Source organism: Mesitornis unicolor, unplaced genomic scaffold (genome assembly GCF_000695765.1).
Source record: "Mesitornis unicolor isolate BGI_N332 unplaced genomic scaffold, ASM69576v1 scaffold27928, whole genome shotgun sequence".
In the NCBI taxonomy this organism is placed as follows: Eukaryota; Metazoa; Chordata; class Aves; order Mesitornithiformes; family Mesitornithidae; genus Mesitornis; species Mesitornis unicolor.
Window position 1 is genome coordinate 30850 of NW_010200219.1, and position 20758 is coordinate 51607.

The 20758-nt window shown below is 38.7% G+C and overlaps 1 protein-coding gene across 1 annotated transcript in view; it reads left to right on the top strand.

Annotated features, from left to right (window-relative positions):
• Positions 1 to 20758, top strand: part of HIPK3 (homeodomain interacting protein kinase 3) — a 58224-nt gene that overhangs the window by 15405 nt on the left and 22061 nt on the right. The window contains exon 2 of the mRNA XM_010189676.1: positions 19830 to 19953. Within this exon, the coding sequence (XP_010187978.1) occupies positions 19830 to 19953 (124 nt within the window). The remainder of the gene's footprint in view (positions 1 to 19829; positions 19954 to 20758) is intronic.

Genomic DNA, 20758 nt, shown 5'->3' on the forward strand with positions numbered 1-20758 from the left:
CGGTGCAGAAGTGAGCAGGAACCGATGCAGTGCTCGAGTGGGAGGAGGAGGAGAAAGCAGAAACTGCCTGTCTGTGCTGGAGCAGGCGGCTGGTGCAGGGCTGGACCCCCCGGTTACTTCCAGTGCCATTCTGCAGGACTGGGACTAATGCATGCTGTTTGGGGAGCCAGGGACACGTAACAAAATGTGTGCCTTTTAGAAAGCTAGTGTGTTAATTTCCAGTTGCTTAAATAACATGAAAGGCTGCTATACATGGCGGTGTGGTTGTTTTATTTATACACTCCGCCTCCCCATGTATTACACGCATACACACCCTGAATCTTTGTTGTTCGTGGATTGCTTTGCTTGTTTGTCTTAAACGTGCATAAAATCAAATGCAACAGCTTGTTTCTCCTTGCTGCTGTGCTTTGATTTCAGCTTTGCTTCAGAAGTTTATAAAGCTATTTTCAGGTATTTTTCCCCTTATTTTTTTTTCCTGGGGCTGTGCCTTAAGAAAAAACTCTCTCTTTTGTAAGACAGACTTAATGTTTTGCCAAGCAGTCGACTTTCAGGGTTTGATGTAAAAGCGAAAATGAAAGACAGTACACAGGCTAATGTGTATTACCAAATCAAAAAGTATGAGCATGCTGTAGTTTAACGGCAGCTCATTGGAGGTCATCTGAGTGGATTAATTCTTCAGTTCTTAAGTCATAGTGATGTGGCTTAATTCTTCTTTTGCATAAGGTTGTCAGTGTAGTTCCTCTTAAAGATTCTTTGAATGTTTTCTTTGAGTTTTTCATTAATCCTTAGAGAATGGTTACAGATAAATCTCTGAAGTTTCTCTGTGTATGCTGCATCTTTAACTTTGCAGTGGTGAGGACAAGCGAAAGCACCCATTTTTGAAGACAGACCGTGACCAGTTTGTTTGAGGGGACATTTGGTTGCCTCCAGGCATAGTTCTGAAGTGGGTAATGCAGGAAACTCCTGCGATAAGAAATAAAGTGATTGCTGAGCAAGTCTAATCTAGTGGGGATTTTTGGAAGAACGTTAGAGTTGGTTTAATTTTTGGCTGACTTCTTAATGTACAAAGTGTGCATTTATCCCAGTACTACCAACACTTTTGAGTACTTCAAACCAAATCTGACAGCAGCTGAAAGTCATGAAGGTATCACTGAAAGCAGCATGATCAGCGGCTGTAGAGGAGAGGGATGGTTCAAACTAGTAATTCCTGCAAGGTAAAAAGGAAGAAATTGGTTGTTACCCTTGCTGTTTTGCAGTAGCCATGGCTAGTCAGCGTGTGCGTAGCTCGGGACTAACCAAATAATACGCTTGTTGCCCTCGCATTTTACAGAAGGGATCTAGGGTTGTTCATTCTCGCCTGGGGAGAGAAGTGGCATGAATCTGAAGAAACAGCAACAACAAAGTATAATTAAGTCCAGTGGTTGTTGATAGGCTTGTTCATATTTGGCATGACAGCAGATTTCAGAATCTGGCACGAAGACCTGTAGAGAAAAGTGTGAAAAGCTTCCTGACTTCTAAAATGGAAATAATTTCCTGATGTTTAGTAGGAGCCTGCATTCTTACTTTTCTCTCCAGTTCGTTGCTCAATGCTCACTTCTCATGGCTGCCACTGCAAGAAGAACAGAAAACTGTGTGGGCAGGGTGGGCAACTTTATTAAAAAAAACCAACAAAACAACACAGAAAACCAAACCAACATAAAAAAACCCAAAGAAACAAAAATGCAATCAAAGCAAGAAAAAAAAAGCAAACAAAAAGCCCCAAACCCCCAAAAGCAAAAGACATCCTTACCCAGAAATGTGTTGGGGAGTGCAAAGAGAGTGCCCAGTCAGAACCACGTCGAGATAACTGTAGCTGCATATACCTGTCCTTATAGCACTGCTGCCTTAGAGCAGTGCATCGCTCCATTTAATTTTTCTCCTGTTGTGTGGTTTGGTTTTATTAGTACTATTACTTTTTTAGTCCCCAATATTTTATAATGTCTTACTTGCTTTACTAGCATATAGTATTTTGTGTCAAACTTCTGAAGGTCTGAATCTACGATAAAGTATCTGAAAAATGAAAGTTAGCCCAGATACACTCTGGTGCTTGACATCTGAAGGACCACGTGCAGTTCTTCACACATTTCCGCTAGACACTGTCCTTTAACTGCAGCATCTCAAGCAGATACCTCTTTAGGGGTATCAGAACTGCTAGGTGACCTTAGGAGTTCAAGTTCCTGCTGTTCTGTTCTGAAGAAAATTAATTTTTTGGGGGGCCATATTTACCTTATTGATGTACCAAAATTAGTTCTGTGGCTGGGGAATCCTTCCATCACTTGGAAGCGTGTGGGTGTACCGGGAATAGCGGTAAATCGTTTTCTGCCTCCTGGTAAACACGCAGGGCTCAGCATCCCCCAGCGCCAGCCCTTGGGCAGGGATACCTAACGCAGAATGGACGTGGGGAGGGTGTGTTTGGATAACTCCTCATTACGCCACAGGTAGGCAGCTCCGGTCTGAGAGGCACTGGCTAATCTGTGTAATTATTTTGAGTATTTAAGTATCTTCAGTTAAGTAGCCGGCTTTGCTGCCTTAACATCTTACGCAATTGGGCCCTTCCCACGTTTCTTGGCGGCTTGAGGTGGCACAGGAGAATTTTTAGTGTGCAGAAAAGGTAGGAGTGCAAAGGGAGTTGTTGAAAAGAGACTGTATGCAATTAAGGATATTTTTTACAAGTTTTTGTATATATTTTTTATTTCTCTTCCTGTATCAGTTGTACAGACTTCTGGCATGGCCAAATCCAGCAGCGGAGCTCCACAGTTCAGATTTTATGAAATAGATTTTGTATTTGTTCTATAAAGAGATCCTGATCAGGAGCTTCTCTGTGATGCAACCATTTCATTGCATGAGTGACCAATGCTTTGAAATGTGATCGCTGGTGGCTGGTGTTGCTGAGCCAGGCAAGAGCCCAGGAAGACAGGGTAAATTGTGTCAGAATGATGGTTTTGTGAAATTTCCTAAGCAGCTCTGTTTGAGTACAGTAGGGTATTGCTTTTTGCCCATACAGAGTCAGAGAACTGTAACTTGTGTTCTGAGGCCTTTGTCTGCAGCTAGCGCATCAGCCTGGCCTGTCCCTAGTGAAAATGTTTTCTTTGGACTGTGTTCCTTGTGTACTTTAACCTATGTGGTTATTCCCCTTTGGCCCTTCGTAAGGACATTTTGGGGCCCTCCACTACCAATGCCTGTGCTCTGTCTCTCACCGAGTGTTATTAACATCAGGAAACAGAGCGTTGCTGGGAGAGGAGGAAGGAAGTAGACTTCAAAATTCCCCAGTTTTGAACAAGTTGGGGGTTTTGTTGTTGTTTTGTGTTGTTTCTGTTACTAAACCTAACTTTAAAACCAGTTCTTTTTTGTATGAAGCATAGTAAGGACAAACTATGACTCCACTTTAAATTTGCTGCTTCATGATTTTAGTTAAATGCTACAAATGGGAACAAGATAACAAAAAAATGAGGGCTCTGCTTGTATGGGTGAGGCATGGAAATGGAAGGCTCAGGAGTTCCTCTTCCTTGCTTTCCTTTACGTTATCTTGAAGGGCGAGGGAGGCTTCTGCAAAGGTGAGCAGTGCAGTACAGGGCGTGTTTCCCAGAACCATTACCCGAATGCATGTTTGAGCAAGAAGTGTTATTTTGAGGCAGGTTACTTCTGTTGTCTCCTCGCTAACTTCTCTGTGTATTTATAAATCTCCTAGGTACCGCATGAGTGTTAAGAAGTGGGTGGAGAAAGTGAGTGCATGTATCTACGAGGGTTGCTTTTGACAGGAAAAACAGAAACAATTTTCTTGAGAAATGTTTGCTGAGAACGCAGAGCTGGATTTGCTTTACCTAGAAAATGTCTGAGAATTGAGTTGTAGGCAATTGTCAGTTTTCACAGCATCAAAATTGAATTGTCTTTACACTAAAAACAGTATTGAAAAATTAAATGTTAATTTCTTGGTTGGCTGCAAAATGTATTTAGCCTTCCAACGTGTGACTGATGTATGGTCTAATTTCATTAGAACAGGTAATCCTGTGTCATGCATCTCTTGAATGTTCTTTGCAGCAGTTTTTTTTAGAGCACTTTGGAAGCAAATTCATGATGAGCTTGTTGTAATAGTGGCACACAGGATAAAGAAATAGCTTATAGGTTTGTTCTGGAAATGATGACTTGACAGTAGCCTCCGGCAGTGGAATTTAGCTATCAATAGTCTGTTAATCCAGTTAAGTAGAGAGCCTTTCATAGGGAAATACGAGTCATGTGTTCTAGCTAAATAATTACCTTTAAAGTAATCATGCAACTTGTAAACATTGTCTCCATATTTTTGTGATTTCTTTTTTTTTGACACGGTTATGATACAGCAATAACTCCTTGTTGAAGCTGTAGCACATGCAGTAGCTTTGGGTGTTATTTATTTCAGAACATTCTTATCTAAAGCTGTGTTGACATGTCTGAACATTAAGTTTGTGAGCTAGTTTTTGCCTGTTCCTATTTACTGTTTAGAAAATAGTGAATGTTATGACAATTGTAATTATGCTTGCATTTATACACCGCTTTTTAAATCATAGTAAGCTTGTGTTGAGACACTGATGATTTGGAGAAGTTCGTGAAAGCAGTGCTCGGTACTTCACCTGCCTGGTAAGTACGTGTCCTCAGGGGTCAGTTTTCACCATCGAGTTCCCCTGGACACAGTTCAGCTCCCTTCCTTTTTCTGCCCCGGGGTTACGACTGTGGTTCAACAGTTGAGCAATGGTTCACATCAACTGGAGGGAATGAGATAGCTGGTTGCATGCATGGTGATTTACTTCAGTTAACTCCTGTTGTAACTTCAATCTGTCAATTCATAGATTTTTAACATACTTTTTTTTTTTCTGTGCTGAACAGTGAAACAAAGAAACTATGATTTCACTTGTCTCTCATTTCAGTGGGTATACTGGCACCAGTGGGGGATAAGAAATACACAACACAGTGAGGTATGTGCTTATTCTGTAGAACAAAGCCTGTTTTCCATAGCTCTTTTGAAGTTGGTAGAGCTGGTAACAGCGTGCCTCGTTAAGATTGCCATGCCACTCTTTGTGAAAAGATGCTGCTATAGAGTCCTTAAATTTTCCAGATGTAAAACATTTGAGCACAGTCTTTTTGTTTCAGATGTTTAAGGTTGACTATAGCTTTTTTTTCTTCTTTTTTTTTTTTCCCCTAATGAAACTCATCAACCAAAGTTGAACACCCCCTTCTCTCTGATCCTGGCAGATAAAATCTGATGATGCTTGTTGGGTTGATTGGTGTTCCTGATAGCTCACCGTGCTGCAATGAAATTGGAAACATAACAGAAGCAAGTGAGTGGCAACCGGTCCTCTGCCACAGTTCATGCGGACTGCGTGTGAACTTCAACAGAAATCAGGGATGTGCCATTGATACTAAGTCTATTTTTGACATGTTTAAAAGAATAATAAAGATTTACAAACAGGTCAGACATCTCTGAGGAACCTTCACATCTATAGTTTTGTAAATTGTGTGAACTTGTGTACATCAGCTTTAATTGCAGCAGGTCCAGAAATACGCTCCACTGCTACGATTATAATTTGCAAAAATGCGTACAATCACTTACTCTAGATAATTGTAACCACCTGTGGGAGGAAACTTAGTAATCCTAATGCACCCTATTGCTATGTGGTGCTTAATGAGCCTTAAAGTGAACACTTCAGTATTACATTGACCATCCTTGCAGAACATAAAATGGTAACAGGATGTACTGATCTGTTTTGGAACAGGACTATCTTGCCTTTTATTTCAGAATATGATTGCTTGAGGTGTCTAAGTGTAGGTAAAGACCTCTTTCCTTGGTACTTCACCGAAGTAGCCTTTTGTCTTTAGGTACTCACAGTACTGTACAAAGACTTGGTAAGCAACTGGCACACTTTTTGTAGACAGTAATGATTTTTATCTTTTATCTTCAGATAAAAATTTCCTTCAAAAAAGTGCAACTTCGCAGATTTTTTGGGTATCTGAGGTGTTTTATGTCTTTCCGAATTGGTTATTTTTAGTTATTTATGTTTTTTAAAAAATCTGTAATCATGAATCATAGTACAAGCTGCTTTGCCTAAGGGCATTTGCAGTGTCAGAAAAAAAAAAGACTAATGAGGATACTCTTATTTATCATTATGCTCTAATGGGCTTTTTTCCTCATAAGGTTATGTTACTAGCCTCTAAGTCTCTTCTGTTTTGATTTTGATGTAGATCTCTTGCTGTTCTTGTTTCTAACTATTTAGTCTTGAGAGGTTATATCTGTATAAGGCTTCAAGTATTCAAGTATTCTTGGCAGTTGTTTGATAACGGATAATTTTGCCGCTCGTGCCCCAGTAGCATCATTAATGTATATGTTGTTTATAGAGCCTTTTCAGGGCTGATTGACAGCAGTTCTTCCTGGTAATTCTAAACAAATTGATGGGTCTGTCTTGGCAGTGGGATTACTGCCAGGGATTTCTTTACGTATACCGCTATTGATGGATAATATAATTTCTTATTCATGTCTAGTCAATACAAAGTTGACTCTACTACTGTCAGTCTTAAAACCAAGATTTCACAGGGGTAACATTCAGACAGGCTGACTTTTGGGAAGTTCATGTTCTACAAAAATCCCACTGAGCTGATGAAAATGATCCTGTCTGATTTTACCTATAATCTTTGGCTGATATCAGTGACCAAAAAGAACTACAGGAACTTTATGAATATAAAGAAAACCACAAAGATTTCCCCCACCAATAGAAGTGTACAGATATTTGTGTGTCTGTGTGTGTGGGGACTGTTCAAGTTGCAGGTAGCAAACTCAGGACATTGCTGAAATGGAGCAGTAGTGGGGTGCTTTTGGGAGGTGGGTTTTTTCTTTCAAGAAGAGTTTGGGTTTTTTTTTCTCCCAACTTTAACATACAGAGGTTACGCTTACATTTTTAGATTGACTTCTTCCTGAAACTGAAAACTGCAATGTAAAAATCCCAGTAACCTTAATGAACTTGACTCAAAAGGAAATATTAACTCTGTTAGTGAAGGCACAGCAAGGCCAATGTTGGAAGGCTTGCTAACAAGCGATGACATAATGCAGGGCTGGCCTTCAGAAGTTTGTCCTATCAATTCGTGGTATGACAACATAATCTAAAAATAAAAATAGTTCCTGGGACCGAGAAAAGGTAGTGCTTTGATTTGAAGATTTATTTTTTTCCTTGCAGAATTCATATGCGCTGGAAACAAAACCAGTGTGAATTCTCCACATCTCCAAGGAAATCCCAGATACCTTTTTAGAGGAGATTTGGTAACTGAACTTTAGCAGTCATCTTTCCAAAGAGCAGGAGTTCCCAGTAAATGCTCCTACCGTGTGGACTCTCATAATACATTAGCCTTTAGGCCAGTGTTCAGGATTTGGCCAAAGGTTATAGCACATGCAAAGTAGTCAGACTTCCGACTGTTTTTATTTTTGCAATTTTTATTAGTAGTTGGCATTTTGTAGAAATCTTCACTTGGCATGGATTAGGATTTTATGTGTCCATTCTCAGTTTGAGACATATTTGAGAGTGCTTCATAATCCTTAGTGGTATTATATTAATGCATTTTTAGTAGTTCAAATGCAAGGACCATTGTGTTCTTGAAATAACTCCTGCTATTACTTTTTAAAGTCCAGGAAATGTTTATTGCTGCTCACACTTTGCCAGCAGAGTTTCTTGCAGTCTCTTGTGAAATCCTGTGCAATGTTTTCTCTATACATTTTGTGGAGTGGGCAGTGAAGGTAGCTCACCTTCCCTTTTTCTCTTGGAGACAAAAATTACATACAACAACAGCTCAGGGCAGTCAGCATGGGACAGCCCTATCTGAGCAGTAGCACTTCTGGAAATGAGGGGAAAGTTCCTTGTCTATTTGATCCTTGCTGCTTCTGTTAATGTTGTCAACAAGTGGGCCTTTTCCTAGCATGGATGGCTGTCTGTATTGGGAACAAAATGAAGTTTTTAGCCATAACTGCTCACAATTATTAGTCTCCTGGACTGGACTCAAAGGGTTTACTCGGCTGAAAGGCTCCTGTTATTATCTAGATCTCATTATTGTCCTTTTAAAAACAAGTTGTGCAGTTTACTTTTATTTGCTCTGATAGCAAAATTATAACATTCTGCTGATTAAAAAGAATTCCCAGTGTAATCTCGTTACCCTGATTTTCTCCTCTTTAGTGTGGTGGTAGAAGGTCTGGTCTTGAGTATCAGATACCAGCCAAGAACTGCTTTAGAAAGGATATCAGCATTTATGTAGTGAGAAGCATAAATAGGTGAAAAAAACCCCAGCGTATGTTTTAATGTTTGGCTAATGTGTGCTACATTTTTTATATAATGCTACTTTTAAAATCTTTGCAAATTGAGCTTGCAGAAATGCTGGGATCTTTGCTGTAGTCACATTCCTGTTGCAGCATGTTGTCAGGGTCTGATGTGACATCAATCTACATGTAATAGATACATAGTTAGGCAGTTTATTTTAGGATCCGAAACTCTTCTAAGAATAGACAGGCTCTTCTTTCAACAGGGAAGGACAAATAAATTAAAATGTAATATCAGGGAAGGAAAAATAGGGAAAAACAGGGAGAAAAAAGTGTCTAAGGAGAACAAAAAAGGGAAAAAACAGCAGACTAGTACTGTTGTGGGGCTCAAGGATGGCATGAAACTCGTAGAGGGAGCGCTGCATATGGATTCTTTGAGGAGCGCAGTGGCAAGCAGGTGATGTGATGTGATGTGATGGGCTGTACTGGAAGGCTGAAGTCTTACAGCCAGGTCTGCTGAAATAGACTTGTGTCATTCTCGCCAGCAGTCCATGGGTTTAATTCATCGAGGAGGTAAATGTAACCTTTTACATTTTTGAACGGAATTTCTTAGTTTTGTCTGAACATTGTCAGAGATTATTTTCCAGAGTGCCCCAAAGCTTCAGCTCTTTGGTATTTCCCCATGAGAATGTTAGTGGGATCACTAAACTGCGGGTAAGGAGGTGACTTGTTCTGGTGGTGTCATGTTTACACCAGGGTTCTAATCATAGAAGTCTCTATGGGAAGAACTCGCCAGGTCAGCCAGCCAGTCCAATTGCCAGTGTATCATACATTTCTGCAGCAGTACACAAATGAAAGTTCACGTTATTGCACGTTGGTGTGTCCTGTATGTTGGGTGAAGCAACACATCCCAGTAAAACATTGTGCCAGACGTGTATCTGTTGGGTATGAATCCAGCAGTAGTTTTCAAACGTAGAAGTGTTTGAAAGTAATTTTAGTCACCAAAAGTCTCTGCTCGTGTAACCTTGAGAAAGCAGATTTAGTTTCATGTGTGTTAACCCACCTGCCCCAGCTGCTGCTCTGTGGGTTTTCTGCCATAGCTTTCTTGTAATGTTTTTATTCTATTTTTTTTCTGTTTAGCAGCTGACATAGCTATAAGGTGACTAGATAATACTTTATATAGGGGAGTATCCAAAGTTAGATGGATTCTGGTGTTCCATTTATGTCGTGATCAGGACATTAATCTCCTATGTGGAGCTGTGGCATCAGTACTTGACTTTTTCTTAGGCACTACTTTTTAAAATTGTATGTGCTTTGAATATTTGAATTTTAAGTGATCAAATGTTGCTGTTAATCTGATGTAATTATTTTAAAATGTTAATTTCTCCTACAAGTCTTTTGCTTGTTTCTCTTTTAAAAATAAAACAACCCTGCTGTCTCTGTTTATCCCGATGTCACATTGTCAGTGTCTGATTCTTGATTTGACAATGTTTTTTATAATCCTGTCTCACTATGTAAATTTTCTGTAACCAAAATACTGACATATTTCTAAAATTACTAATTCTGTTTTTTTTACTTCTGACATTTTTTCTTTGAGGGCAGGATTGTGTCATGGGCAAAACTTTCAGTCTACAAGTCAGAATGATAGACTGTGAAAACCTTATTCCAGTACTATGTAGAACATTATTAGGAAGGTAAATAAGATAAAATTCTAGTTCTTATGAATACAGAATGATCTGGAGGTCTGAGAGAGTTGAATGGCATGACGTCGTTCTGCCTGTTCAGGAATATCTGTGTTGATCTTTGGTGAGCTTTCTGTCATTCAAACAATGTAATTTGAAGTCATAATTTCATCAGTAGCGCTTTGCATCATCCAGATGGGCGCACATAGCAGTAAAAAACAAAAATCATTTCACATTGGACAAGGATGTGAGCAGATTTGTGTACCTTCTCAGGTATCTGTATGGCGTGGTCATTTCCAGTGCAGTAGGCCTGCCTGAAGAACTGTTGTGCAACAGATGTATGCTAGAAAATTATTTCAAATAGTTTCACGGTTTCTTGAGCTCTTGGGGCTGAGCTGCAGACCTGCAGCAGGCAGCCGTGTGGTTGCACTGTGGTGGAGGACAAATGCTTTTGCAAGTGTTGCTACAGGATGAAAGGGATTTTCCTTTATGTCTCCAGTGCAGGTTTTCCTCTGGCCTTGGTTTTTTTATAGCTAATTAATATGAAGTAATATATTGTGATTTGCATGGTTCTTGAGAAAACAGCCATATGCTTGCATTCTTTGGTGTTTTACTTGAACTACACCAAAGCGAGAATCCATTTAAATATAAATAAATTAAAGAGACTCTCATGCTAATCAGTTACATCGGAAACTGAAACCTCTTTCCAATGCTTTGTGTCTGGTGGGAGTCCCTTGGTAGGGTTTTTGTGGCAGGATCAGACTGCTTGCTTCTTTAGGACCACCGTGACTTCATACCCTCAGTCCAGATGTAGGAGTGTCATCATCGGGGGTGAAAGCACAAGAAGCTTTCGCACAAAGCTGATTTCCAAGGTCTTGCTATTCTTGATGAGGATGCTACAAGGGAATACTGCTGTGGTTATTACCTTTTTGTAGAAACTCCCTGCCTGTTCTTCAGCTGGTGTGTTTGGGCTCTGTAAGTCCATGCAGACTCTTACAGAGTTAGAAGGCAATATTGCCACAAAATCAACACCAACAAAGCAAAGGGCAGGGGGGAATTAATGTCTGTCATCTCTGATTTGTGAAGCCTTGAAATCTCCCGCACTGTGCCATTCCCAGTTTCCTTGTATGCTTGCTCAGAGCTGGAAATGGTTGCCAGTGTTTCACGCTCTCCTGAGTGCACATGCTTGCCCACTCTGCTTGTGCAGAAGCCAATTTGTGGCCACTGCGTGGTCTTCCACAGCTGCCTGTGCTTGCCCTAACTTCTGTCTCTATTCCACACAAGATAATTTCAAGCAAAATTTTCTTCAGAAATGATTTGGACAATTCACCAGCTTAGCTTTGTTTTTTGTTTTGGCACAAGATTTTGGATGTTTTAATTTTCTGGATATTGCTGCTTTTCTCTCCCTGTCCCTTCATCCCGCCTGCCCCAGTAAAGCGAAAAAAAAAAAAAGAGAGGAAAAAACCCCTGAAAGCAGCTCTGGCATGCAGGGAGGCATGTCAGGAACAACGCACTGTGTGATAGAGACTGTCTCATTAAATTAGATGTGTAGGCTGTTACTGGAGCTCGGGAAGTTAGTATGACTGCTTGCAAAACTGAAGAAAAAGGGTGTCTAGGTTTGTCCACTAAGAGACGTGCAAAACAAGAATTTGGACATCTGTGTATATGTGTATATACATACATACGCACCTGTAACAGCCTATACTCCCTTCTACTCTGGGGCAGGATTTGGGAGGCTGGACACATAACTCCATACTCCATAGGCAGGCGAGGGATGAGGAAACTCAGCTGTTTAAGAAGGGGGTTTACTTGTCACGGGTGACTCCAGTGCCACCCAAACCGTGCGCCTTACTCAGCACCTTGCCGTTGTCAGTACAAGCAGAGTGCTGTGTTTAGCCACTGCAGGTGACGACAGAGGCAGCGTCTGTGCAGCCATCTCTTGTAGCCTTCGACTCTTTTAAGGATAAAGCACTGCAAGATGGTTTCACAGTTAAGAGTAAAGCATGCATGCACAAGTACACAGAGGATGTTGTCAAAATTCAGTTATCGGTAAGTAACCTTATTTGATACTTTGAATATTGACATGTTGCAATCCACAATATAAATAAAATGTATTAAGTTGCAGATTTTATTTACCAATGAAGCATCTGAAGAGTTTTTCTTTGTACAGTTTTCTTCATTATATTCCTGCATCAGTAGCTACTTTGCTTGATTTTCATGTAATTCAGAAACTGCTTAGCATATCAAGTACATAAATAATTCACTTGGTAAGTTGCAGTTTTTCTGACAAAAAACAAAATCATGAAAGGGCACAAGCATGAAAATCTCCTGGTTTTAATAAAATCAACATCTCGTTTCACTGGAGATAGTGAATAAGTGGAAAAGAATCTGTTGAAATCACTTATTTTACTATTCTCAGCTGAAAAGAACCCCAATAACTAAATATTTATTATCTTTACTGCTTTTCATAAATGGTAAGAGAAAGTGTATTAGGTTAAAATTTGTGATGGCTCTTTCAAAACAAAATTCTTTTTCAGCATCAGGAAAGAGCACAAGGATAGTTTGCTTGTAATTTTGTTTTATTTGATGAAATTACCTAAGATTTATTAGTTATTTGTCTGGTTTTATTTCCTGTTGTCTTCCCCTGCACCCCCCTTCAGTTCTGAGGCCTGTGTTCAAATTGACTCTTACTGCAGTGATTGCTTCTATTTTGTAAGTAGTTACATATTTGGGCTAGTCTCAGTAAGTTTTTAAATCCTGCCCTTCTCAAGGTCTGATCAGGGTTCAGAGTTCAACTGGCAGCTGCGTGGCAGTCTTGTACGTTACACGTAACAGTGGAAGGCTGTGGTACTGAGTAGGTCTTTTCTAGCCATTGAACATTGCATAGTTGTATGAAAGAACTTTATTATGCTAAAATGAAGTTTTTTCTACCAGGAAATGAGAATTCACTTTGCGTAGCGCTGTGGACACCACCAGAGCAATACTGAGGCCGTAGAAGTTTACAGGAGTTGTGGTGATTCATTTCCTCCTGTCTTCACTATCACTTGCCATGTGAGGGTCTGGTAGTGCACGAAAGCCCTTCAAAGGAGGAATGAAATTATGAACGAGGGGATAACTTCTCGTATCTTCTTGAACATATTTGTTCTCCCTGTGTTTTATGTAATAAGGTGACATAGTCCTAAGTTGCAAAGTGGTATTTTTGGTTCTTTCCTGCCACCTCAAAGACACAGATGCCCTGGTGTCCAGCTCAGGTAATGTTTCCAGAATCCATTTCTGAGCACTTAGATTTTGCTTTCAGTTTAAATCCTTTAAATACCTTCTTAGAGTTTAAATAACCAAACCAAACCAAAATAAAAACTAGAATTTGCTAGGTATGTACTTCCTAATGTCTAGTCATAGCATAGTTAAAAGAACACTAGAAAACTGTACGAGAAGGATTGTGAATGCAAGTGTATAATGCATTTTTGCATTATTGATTTACAGCAACAATCCTTTCAAAGGATAGGAAGGAAAGCTCATTGTCTGGCACAGTGTACCGTGCGTGCATTTCAAAGACCAAATGTATGTTAACACATGACACTACCAGTCTGTATTGTAACGTCTCAATGGGCTTAAAAGCAAGAGACATTTCAACTATAAAAGTGTTCTTAAAAGAATACACTGAGGTGAACATCCTGTCTGTAATATGACTTGTTTAAAGATTTCTATAAATTTTATTTACATAATTCTTATTCTAATGAAAAGGCATTATGAATAAAAATTATTCTGAACATGAAGAAAACCAGAGAGAGTTTTTAGTCTGGATTAAAGGATTTGCTTGAGTAGCTCTTTGTGCAACAATGGTGATTTTAATAAGTAGGAAATGAGACATACATATGTTGTCAGATCCACGATCTGTATAATGTATTCTGGTATTTTGTTCCTGGAGAAAATTTACCATAGCAGAAGGTTGCACTTCAGTATCTTCTGATGCAAGTTTCTTCCAGCTCTGCACAGTTGATGGCTGTTTTTATGTACATTAATATGAACCTTACTATTTAATCTAGAGCTCGTGTGGATATTTTTTCTATTGATCCATTCTTAAATACTCTTAATGTTTTTTACCTCAATGGTGGCCAGTGATTCAAAGGCCGACTGTATTCTGGCTTAAAAAAAATACTTTTATATTTGCATCGGTCTTTAATCTCAAAGTGGGTGGGGAATTCCTTGGTCTGCTATAGTAAGGCAGGGCATTAGAAACACTGGGCTGCTCTTCTTCCATTATTTTCTATATAATTTGAGTAATGTTACTGATCATACATTCTTTCCTGAAGCTTTATAGTTATAACTGAGGTTTCTTCTTCTACCTAAGTGTCTTCACGTTTTTAATTTATATTGTCCTTCTCTGCGTCTCTTCTATTTGATATATCCTTTTTCAGATGGGGGTGACCAAAACTGAACACAGAAATCAAAAGTGAACACACACTATTCAAGGTGAGGGAATATCACTAGTTTTATATAAGGCATAATAATTTGTGATATGTCTTTGTCCTTTAAAAATTAATACTGATACTCTGATTACTTTTGCTCCAAATTGTAAGATATTTTTCTCCAGTAATCTGTAAAGCTGTCTAGATTTTTTATTCATTGGAAACTTGGTTAATTTATAACCTATTAATTCTTATGGGTAATTATTGAATGAATGAGTAATGTACGTTAGTTATCACTGTGGTTCGCTATACACCATGTATGCTCTACTGCCTGTCATTGTGTTGATCTCATTGCGTATTTGAAATTCCTCCTTAAGTTCATCACAAATGCATTAGAGAACCAACTGGTCTTTATATCCTTCATCATCCAGATTTTGTCATTACGTGGTTCATTCCCATTGGATTCATCAGCTGATTCAAGTGTACTTGTGTGGGAGTTTTTTTCTGAGTATTGCCACCTTGATTTGGATCCCTCTAGCCTAGAGTCTGTCCTGCGTTCTTGCACATCTCTTAGTAAGGTTTGTACTCCCCTACATTCATGATGAAGATTGGTGATTGAAGAAAATGAATTGTACATGAGAACACTCATTAGAACGCCCATTACCATCTCCCCATTAACTTCTTGATTGCATCTGATCTTTCTCTTAGACCTCCTTTCTTTAGAAAAAGAATTACACATCTCACAAGCTATGTCTGGTTGCTTCTTTCATAAAGTATATGCTTGTGTTATGCTAGTAATGGTAGTGGGGGAAAAATGTGTTATTATCAGGCTTGTAATCTTTTTTGACTATAACTCTTGCAATTTTGATTTCTTTACATGAGTTCTTTTGTTCCATAGGATGGCTTTGAACAAGTCACTAATAAAAAACGATAAATATCCTACCCTTTTGATGACTTCTTTACATAAGTATTTGTTAGTATGATGACAATATGTGGTATCCAGAACAGATAATTATTGGGCATTGTGGCAATGAACAGTGGTAATTAGGGGTAGTAATGTTTGGCTTATATGAGAAGAGTATACATTTTGTGTTGCATGCTAATAATATTAGAAATGCTGTCTACATTTACCTTCAACTGTATGAATATACAGAAGCCAAAAATTATGGAGAGACAGTATTAAAATTCTTATTCAGTGTATTTTAAATTGCAAAGTCAGAATGGCTTGAATAAGGCTTACATCCCTGTTTGGAGGGAATTTTTTTGCAAAACCTATAATGAAGAGATAACTCTGCCAAGGATATACCAGCATTCCCAATGTCCAGCATCTTTGGAGTAGGCAGTAGCACCTGAGAAGAGGAGGAAGTAGCTCTGTGTTCCTGGTGGTTAAAGGTTTTGGTCTTGGAAAGAGGTCACACAGATGTGTTGAAAGGAGTGGGAGGCATGAGGGGAGGAGGCTATTTATATACTCTTCACTCATCTGGAGAGTGGCAACCTGGTGGTCAATAAATAAAACAATGGCATGTGCTGGACAATAGAGACATTGACCCTGCCAGAAAAGGAATAGAAATGAAAATTGCACAGTCTTTAATCTCATTTCCTTGATATCTATGGGGGTACATATAATTGTTATAGGACCTTCAGTGCGAACATATTTGAGAAATTATTCATGCATTCAATAGAATTTTTCATGAAGTTCGAGGTTCCAGGAAGCTGCTGGTTGCATTGCTTTGTGCTGTTCTTCAGCTGTTACTATGTACATTAACTGTTGCTTATTAGCTTTTTCATTTCACTTCTGCTCTAAATGGGATTTTTGACCAAAGACTTCTAGGTAATCACCATTTGAAATGGCTTGACTTCTCACAGTTTTTGTCATGACTTATTTTTTCAGTATGGCTGATTCTTGCTCTTTATTCTTTGTTCCTCTGGTGTAAAGGTTGGAAGAAGTTTTCTGTTACTATGCTAAGGTGTTGATTAGTGTTTAGTTTTTGCTTGCTTATTTGTTTGGTTTTTAATCCTCCCCTTAGGAATCATTTAACTTTTCTTCACATTTGGTTTATTCTGTTGCTTCATGCGAAGCTGGCTAACATGCTGAAGCTGTATTATTTCATGAAATGTTCTGGTCTTTAAGCATGTTAGCAGAACAAATTGTGTGGCTTTTTTCTCCTGGTAAGCTTACAAAAATGTATATGTAGATTCATGATCTGTGATGTAATACATAGAAATGTGACTGTCCAAACGAGCAGCTGAAGCAAATACTCATTTGCATCTTTCATCTTTTTAGATATTTCCAATTAAAAAGTCTGCTTCTAGAGAGTTGAATTGAGCTGTGCTGTGTCAAGTGAGAAAGGAGGAATTAGGATGTGTTAATCTAGGAATTGCTTAATGAAGTGAATCTTTCTAGTGTCATAATACAGCATTTTAAATTCTAAATTAAGTTTTCTGTTAGTGTTTTTAATTAATGTTTAATTAACATCGATAAGAAATTAATGTTTAATTAACTGTGATAAGGAATTAACATTGATAAGAAGGAAATAGACGCTCTCTCTGTAAAATCTTGTTTTTCATTTTAGTGTGTTTAAGTAAGATTTGGTATCCTTAGGTTTAGAGAATTCTAGTGTTTTTGTTCTTGATGTCTTGGTATGGGAAAACAGATGCTGTTTACTAAGACGGGGACTATGGTAGCTTCTGGTATACATCTGGAGTTCCTACCACCTAATTTATTTTCGATGGTTATTGTTAGGGAAGGGAATACCTTCCTTCTATAAAAAAGAGCTGTGGACCATCTTAAAAAATAAAAGTTGAAGGATGGTGCCCTCGTCTTTAACCCTTTCTTCCCTGATGGTCTGTATAAATTTTCACTGGAAGTTTAAAAGGGGAGAGAGAAAAGGGTGATTTTGAGCATGGCATTAACTCGGTGTTTATCAGCAATGTTGGAGCTGGTTAAGACCAATCTCAATATAATCAAACCCGGTACAAGTTCTCCTGTAGCTGTGTCTGCTGTGGGAGAGTTGCTCCATTTTAAGGACCATCATGGGGCCATGGAGGAGTTAAACCTGACAAACAGCAAGCGTGAGATGTCTGTGGAGCAGCAGCTCTTCATCTTCCTCACTTCAAGCTAGCCTGAAAATCATTTTTGTTCACTGTTCTGCCATAAGTTGTGGGTAGCCCTACTTTGGAGCACATGTATGATGGTAGATCAGGTGTTGGGAATCGAGGGGCACCAGTCTTGCCTCTCCTTAAATACGCCACTTTTCCTTAGACTTGTTAGCACTTTTATTGCCATCACGGAACCACTTGGCGCCCCTTAAAAACTCAACAGGTTCTTGTGTTTTGAAAGACAGTAAACATTTTCTTTTTTTTTTCCCCTGTTATGTCTACCCTTATCTTTCTTTTATTTGCAATTCTATCCCTCAAAAGAGACAAGCGACAGTCTGACCGACTGCAGCTATTTTTGTATGGCGCACATATTAACTGTTGAGTAAATGTAAGAGGTTTTAAAGAGCTTATTTTAGCAGAAGCATTTGTTAAAGCCCCTATATCCATAGGCTGTGTGTATATTCATTAACTATTCAGGGGTGTAATGTAATACAACAAAAGGAAGCGTATTTTAACAGAGATCTGTAACAACCGTACGCAGGCTGGCACCCGGCCAGCGGCTGAAGGCAGACATTTCTTACGGCTATTTCAAGTCTTGCAGCATCTAGATGTATTACATTTATTTCTTGAGTAACGAAACTAGCTGATACTTACTGCAGTGTCATGATCCCGCATTACAAAAATAAGTTATGTTTGATCCCTAGAAGTTTATTGTAATCAAATCTTTGAAAGCAGTGGAAAACCAAGCCTCTCCAGTTTCACTGCCAGTGTGGCAAGATTTATCCTTCATAGAATGGCATCTGAAATGGTTTGTGACAAGGATGGGAAGAACTGAAGCGCTGGCACGAACAGAAGATGCATAAATATTTAACACAATATCCTGTCCTGTCGACTTTGTTATCTGTGGAAACTCCCTGTAGCAGAAGCCCAGGTAGTTTCACTGGTCAGGGATAGGGCAGTGTTGAGATTCGTTCCTCGGCAGTGAACGTGCATCCTGAATTTGGAGTATGTCTACGTACAGCTTCTGCCAACTGCTCCTTGTGAAAAGGGATGGAGGTGCTTCAGCTCTTGGTCTACTGTATAGCTGCAAATAGCTTCTCTGTCCCCATGTAGCATGAAGATTAGAATTTGTTCCAATTCCAATACATGTTGGTGAATTAGAGAGTATGTTGATAGAGGAAAATGTCAGAGGAGAAGATAGATACGTCGGAACTTACTATGGTCAGAGATTCAGTTTTGTATATGGAACGTCAACGTGATATACTTCAACACATGCTGGTGTAAGATTTCTAAGCTTATACACAGGTGAGAAATCACCATTTTCCCTACCAGTTCAATACTGTTGTTCTGCCCAGCTGCAGTGGGAATTATCCTGCTAGTTTTAACCACCTCCCTACTGTTCTGTGACGTGTTTAGCTATAGGCAAAATGTCTGTTTGAAAAGTAAAGAGCTTCATAGTATGATGTTTTAAATACTTATTTAGGTCTGCAGGTGTCTCTCTATATTAGCATGCAGAAATATTTTTAATTATTTTTCCTTTTGTTATTAGCTTGACTGAACTGGGAAGGAAGGTTTCAAAAGAACAAATGCAATTAAAATGGATATCTGTGACATATTTGAGTTTTGTTCCACATGAACAGAAACATTAAAAACCCCTTTAGCAGCTGCGCTACTACTAATTTTTCTGTTTCTTGAGTACAGAAATAAATTAAAATGCTGTTGGTTAAATAATTCACATTTGTTTCAGGTGAAAAATAAGACCTGGTCTCTTTAGCAACTGCAGTGTTTTCATTTAAGTGATTTAAAAATTGATCACGTTGAACTGATTTGAGTGCATTAAGGGCTTTGCAGTTATGTAATTAAATGGATATTTTAGATAGCTTCAGGTGTATTGTCCACTTGGGAAGTGTGCAAGTGGGTTTTCAGATAAAACTTTTTGTTAATTTCTTTTTGAGATAAATGACGTATTGCGTTTAGAATGTAGTTACAGGCGTACGACGTTGAGTGGACAAATAATTTGGGACATACTGGAGGAAAGGCAAAAATGTTGAAGCAGTGACATTCTGTTTTTCAGGCATATCAATTATTTTCATGTACGTGGTAAACTAATGCTTGTCAGAAAAAACCATCTCAAAACTGCAAAATTTATCACAGATTATCTAGATAAAGAAAAAATCCATTTCTGATGTTGTGATTTTACTGAAATAATTAGCCTGTGTTTTCAAGTAACAGATTTTTGGGTTGTGTTTTGTTTTTGGTTTTTTTTTGGTCATGTTGGACTGTTGAATTACCTTGTTACCCTAAGGAAAAAATTCAGTAACCATGTTTAATTTGCAGAGCACCAGAGATCATACTGGGATTGCCGTTTTGTGAAGCCATAGACATGTGGTCGTTAGGGTGTGTGATTGCAGAGCTGTTTCTTGGATGGCCACTGTACCCAGGAGCACTGGAATATGACCAGGTAGTAGAATAAATTTCACAAGCATATGCACACTTTCTGCAACCTAAGAATTTCAGATCATTAAATCCAAGCTTTCTAATGTTAATAACATCCCCTAGTAAGTAGTATTCTTCAAGTCTGTACGATGCTTTTAATTTAGTCTTATTTATTGTCATAGAAACATAAAACCGGTTTCTAGACTAAACTTCTGTTGTGCCGGTTTTCTGAATTAACATTCCATTTATTGGGGTTTTTGTTTGGGTTTTTTTGTTTGTTTGGTTTTTTCCCCTTGCAAATTAAATGTTAGTATTGGAGCTGCTTTTGCTGATGGAAGCCAAAGTTTGTGGCCACCATCATTGCATTATAATCTTCCTTTTGCTTGCCATAAATGATGTTGACTCTGGAATGCCTGTTCAGATGTCATGGTTAGTTTTCTTCTGAATACTTCCTGATGCTTTCTGGAAATCCAGCATAGCTCAAAATTTTGAGAGCCTGTACTTCACAAGGAAAAAGAATGAACCGTCACAGTAATACTGCTCCGGTTCCCTGCCTGGTTTTGAACTTTGAAAATGAAGAAGGCTCCCGAAAATCCCAGCTGTAACAGCACTGGCTTGTTACTGACTTCTACATCTTTGATTCAACGTTCATTTTAGAGACAGTTCCTCCAGCATGCTGTTTAGGTTATTCAAATCCTGATCTTCATATTATGGCTCCCTGTCCTTACGCATTAGACCTATATTTTATAAAATCCTTTTGTTAAACGCACTGTCAGGGTTTATATTGATTTTGTGTTGATTTTGGTAACATGTCACGTTTCAGTTTCCTT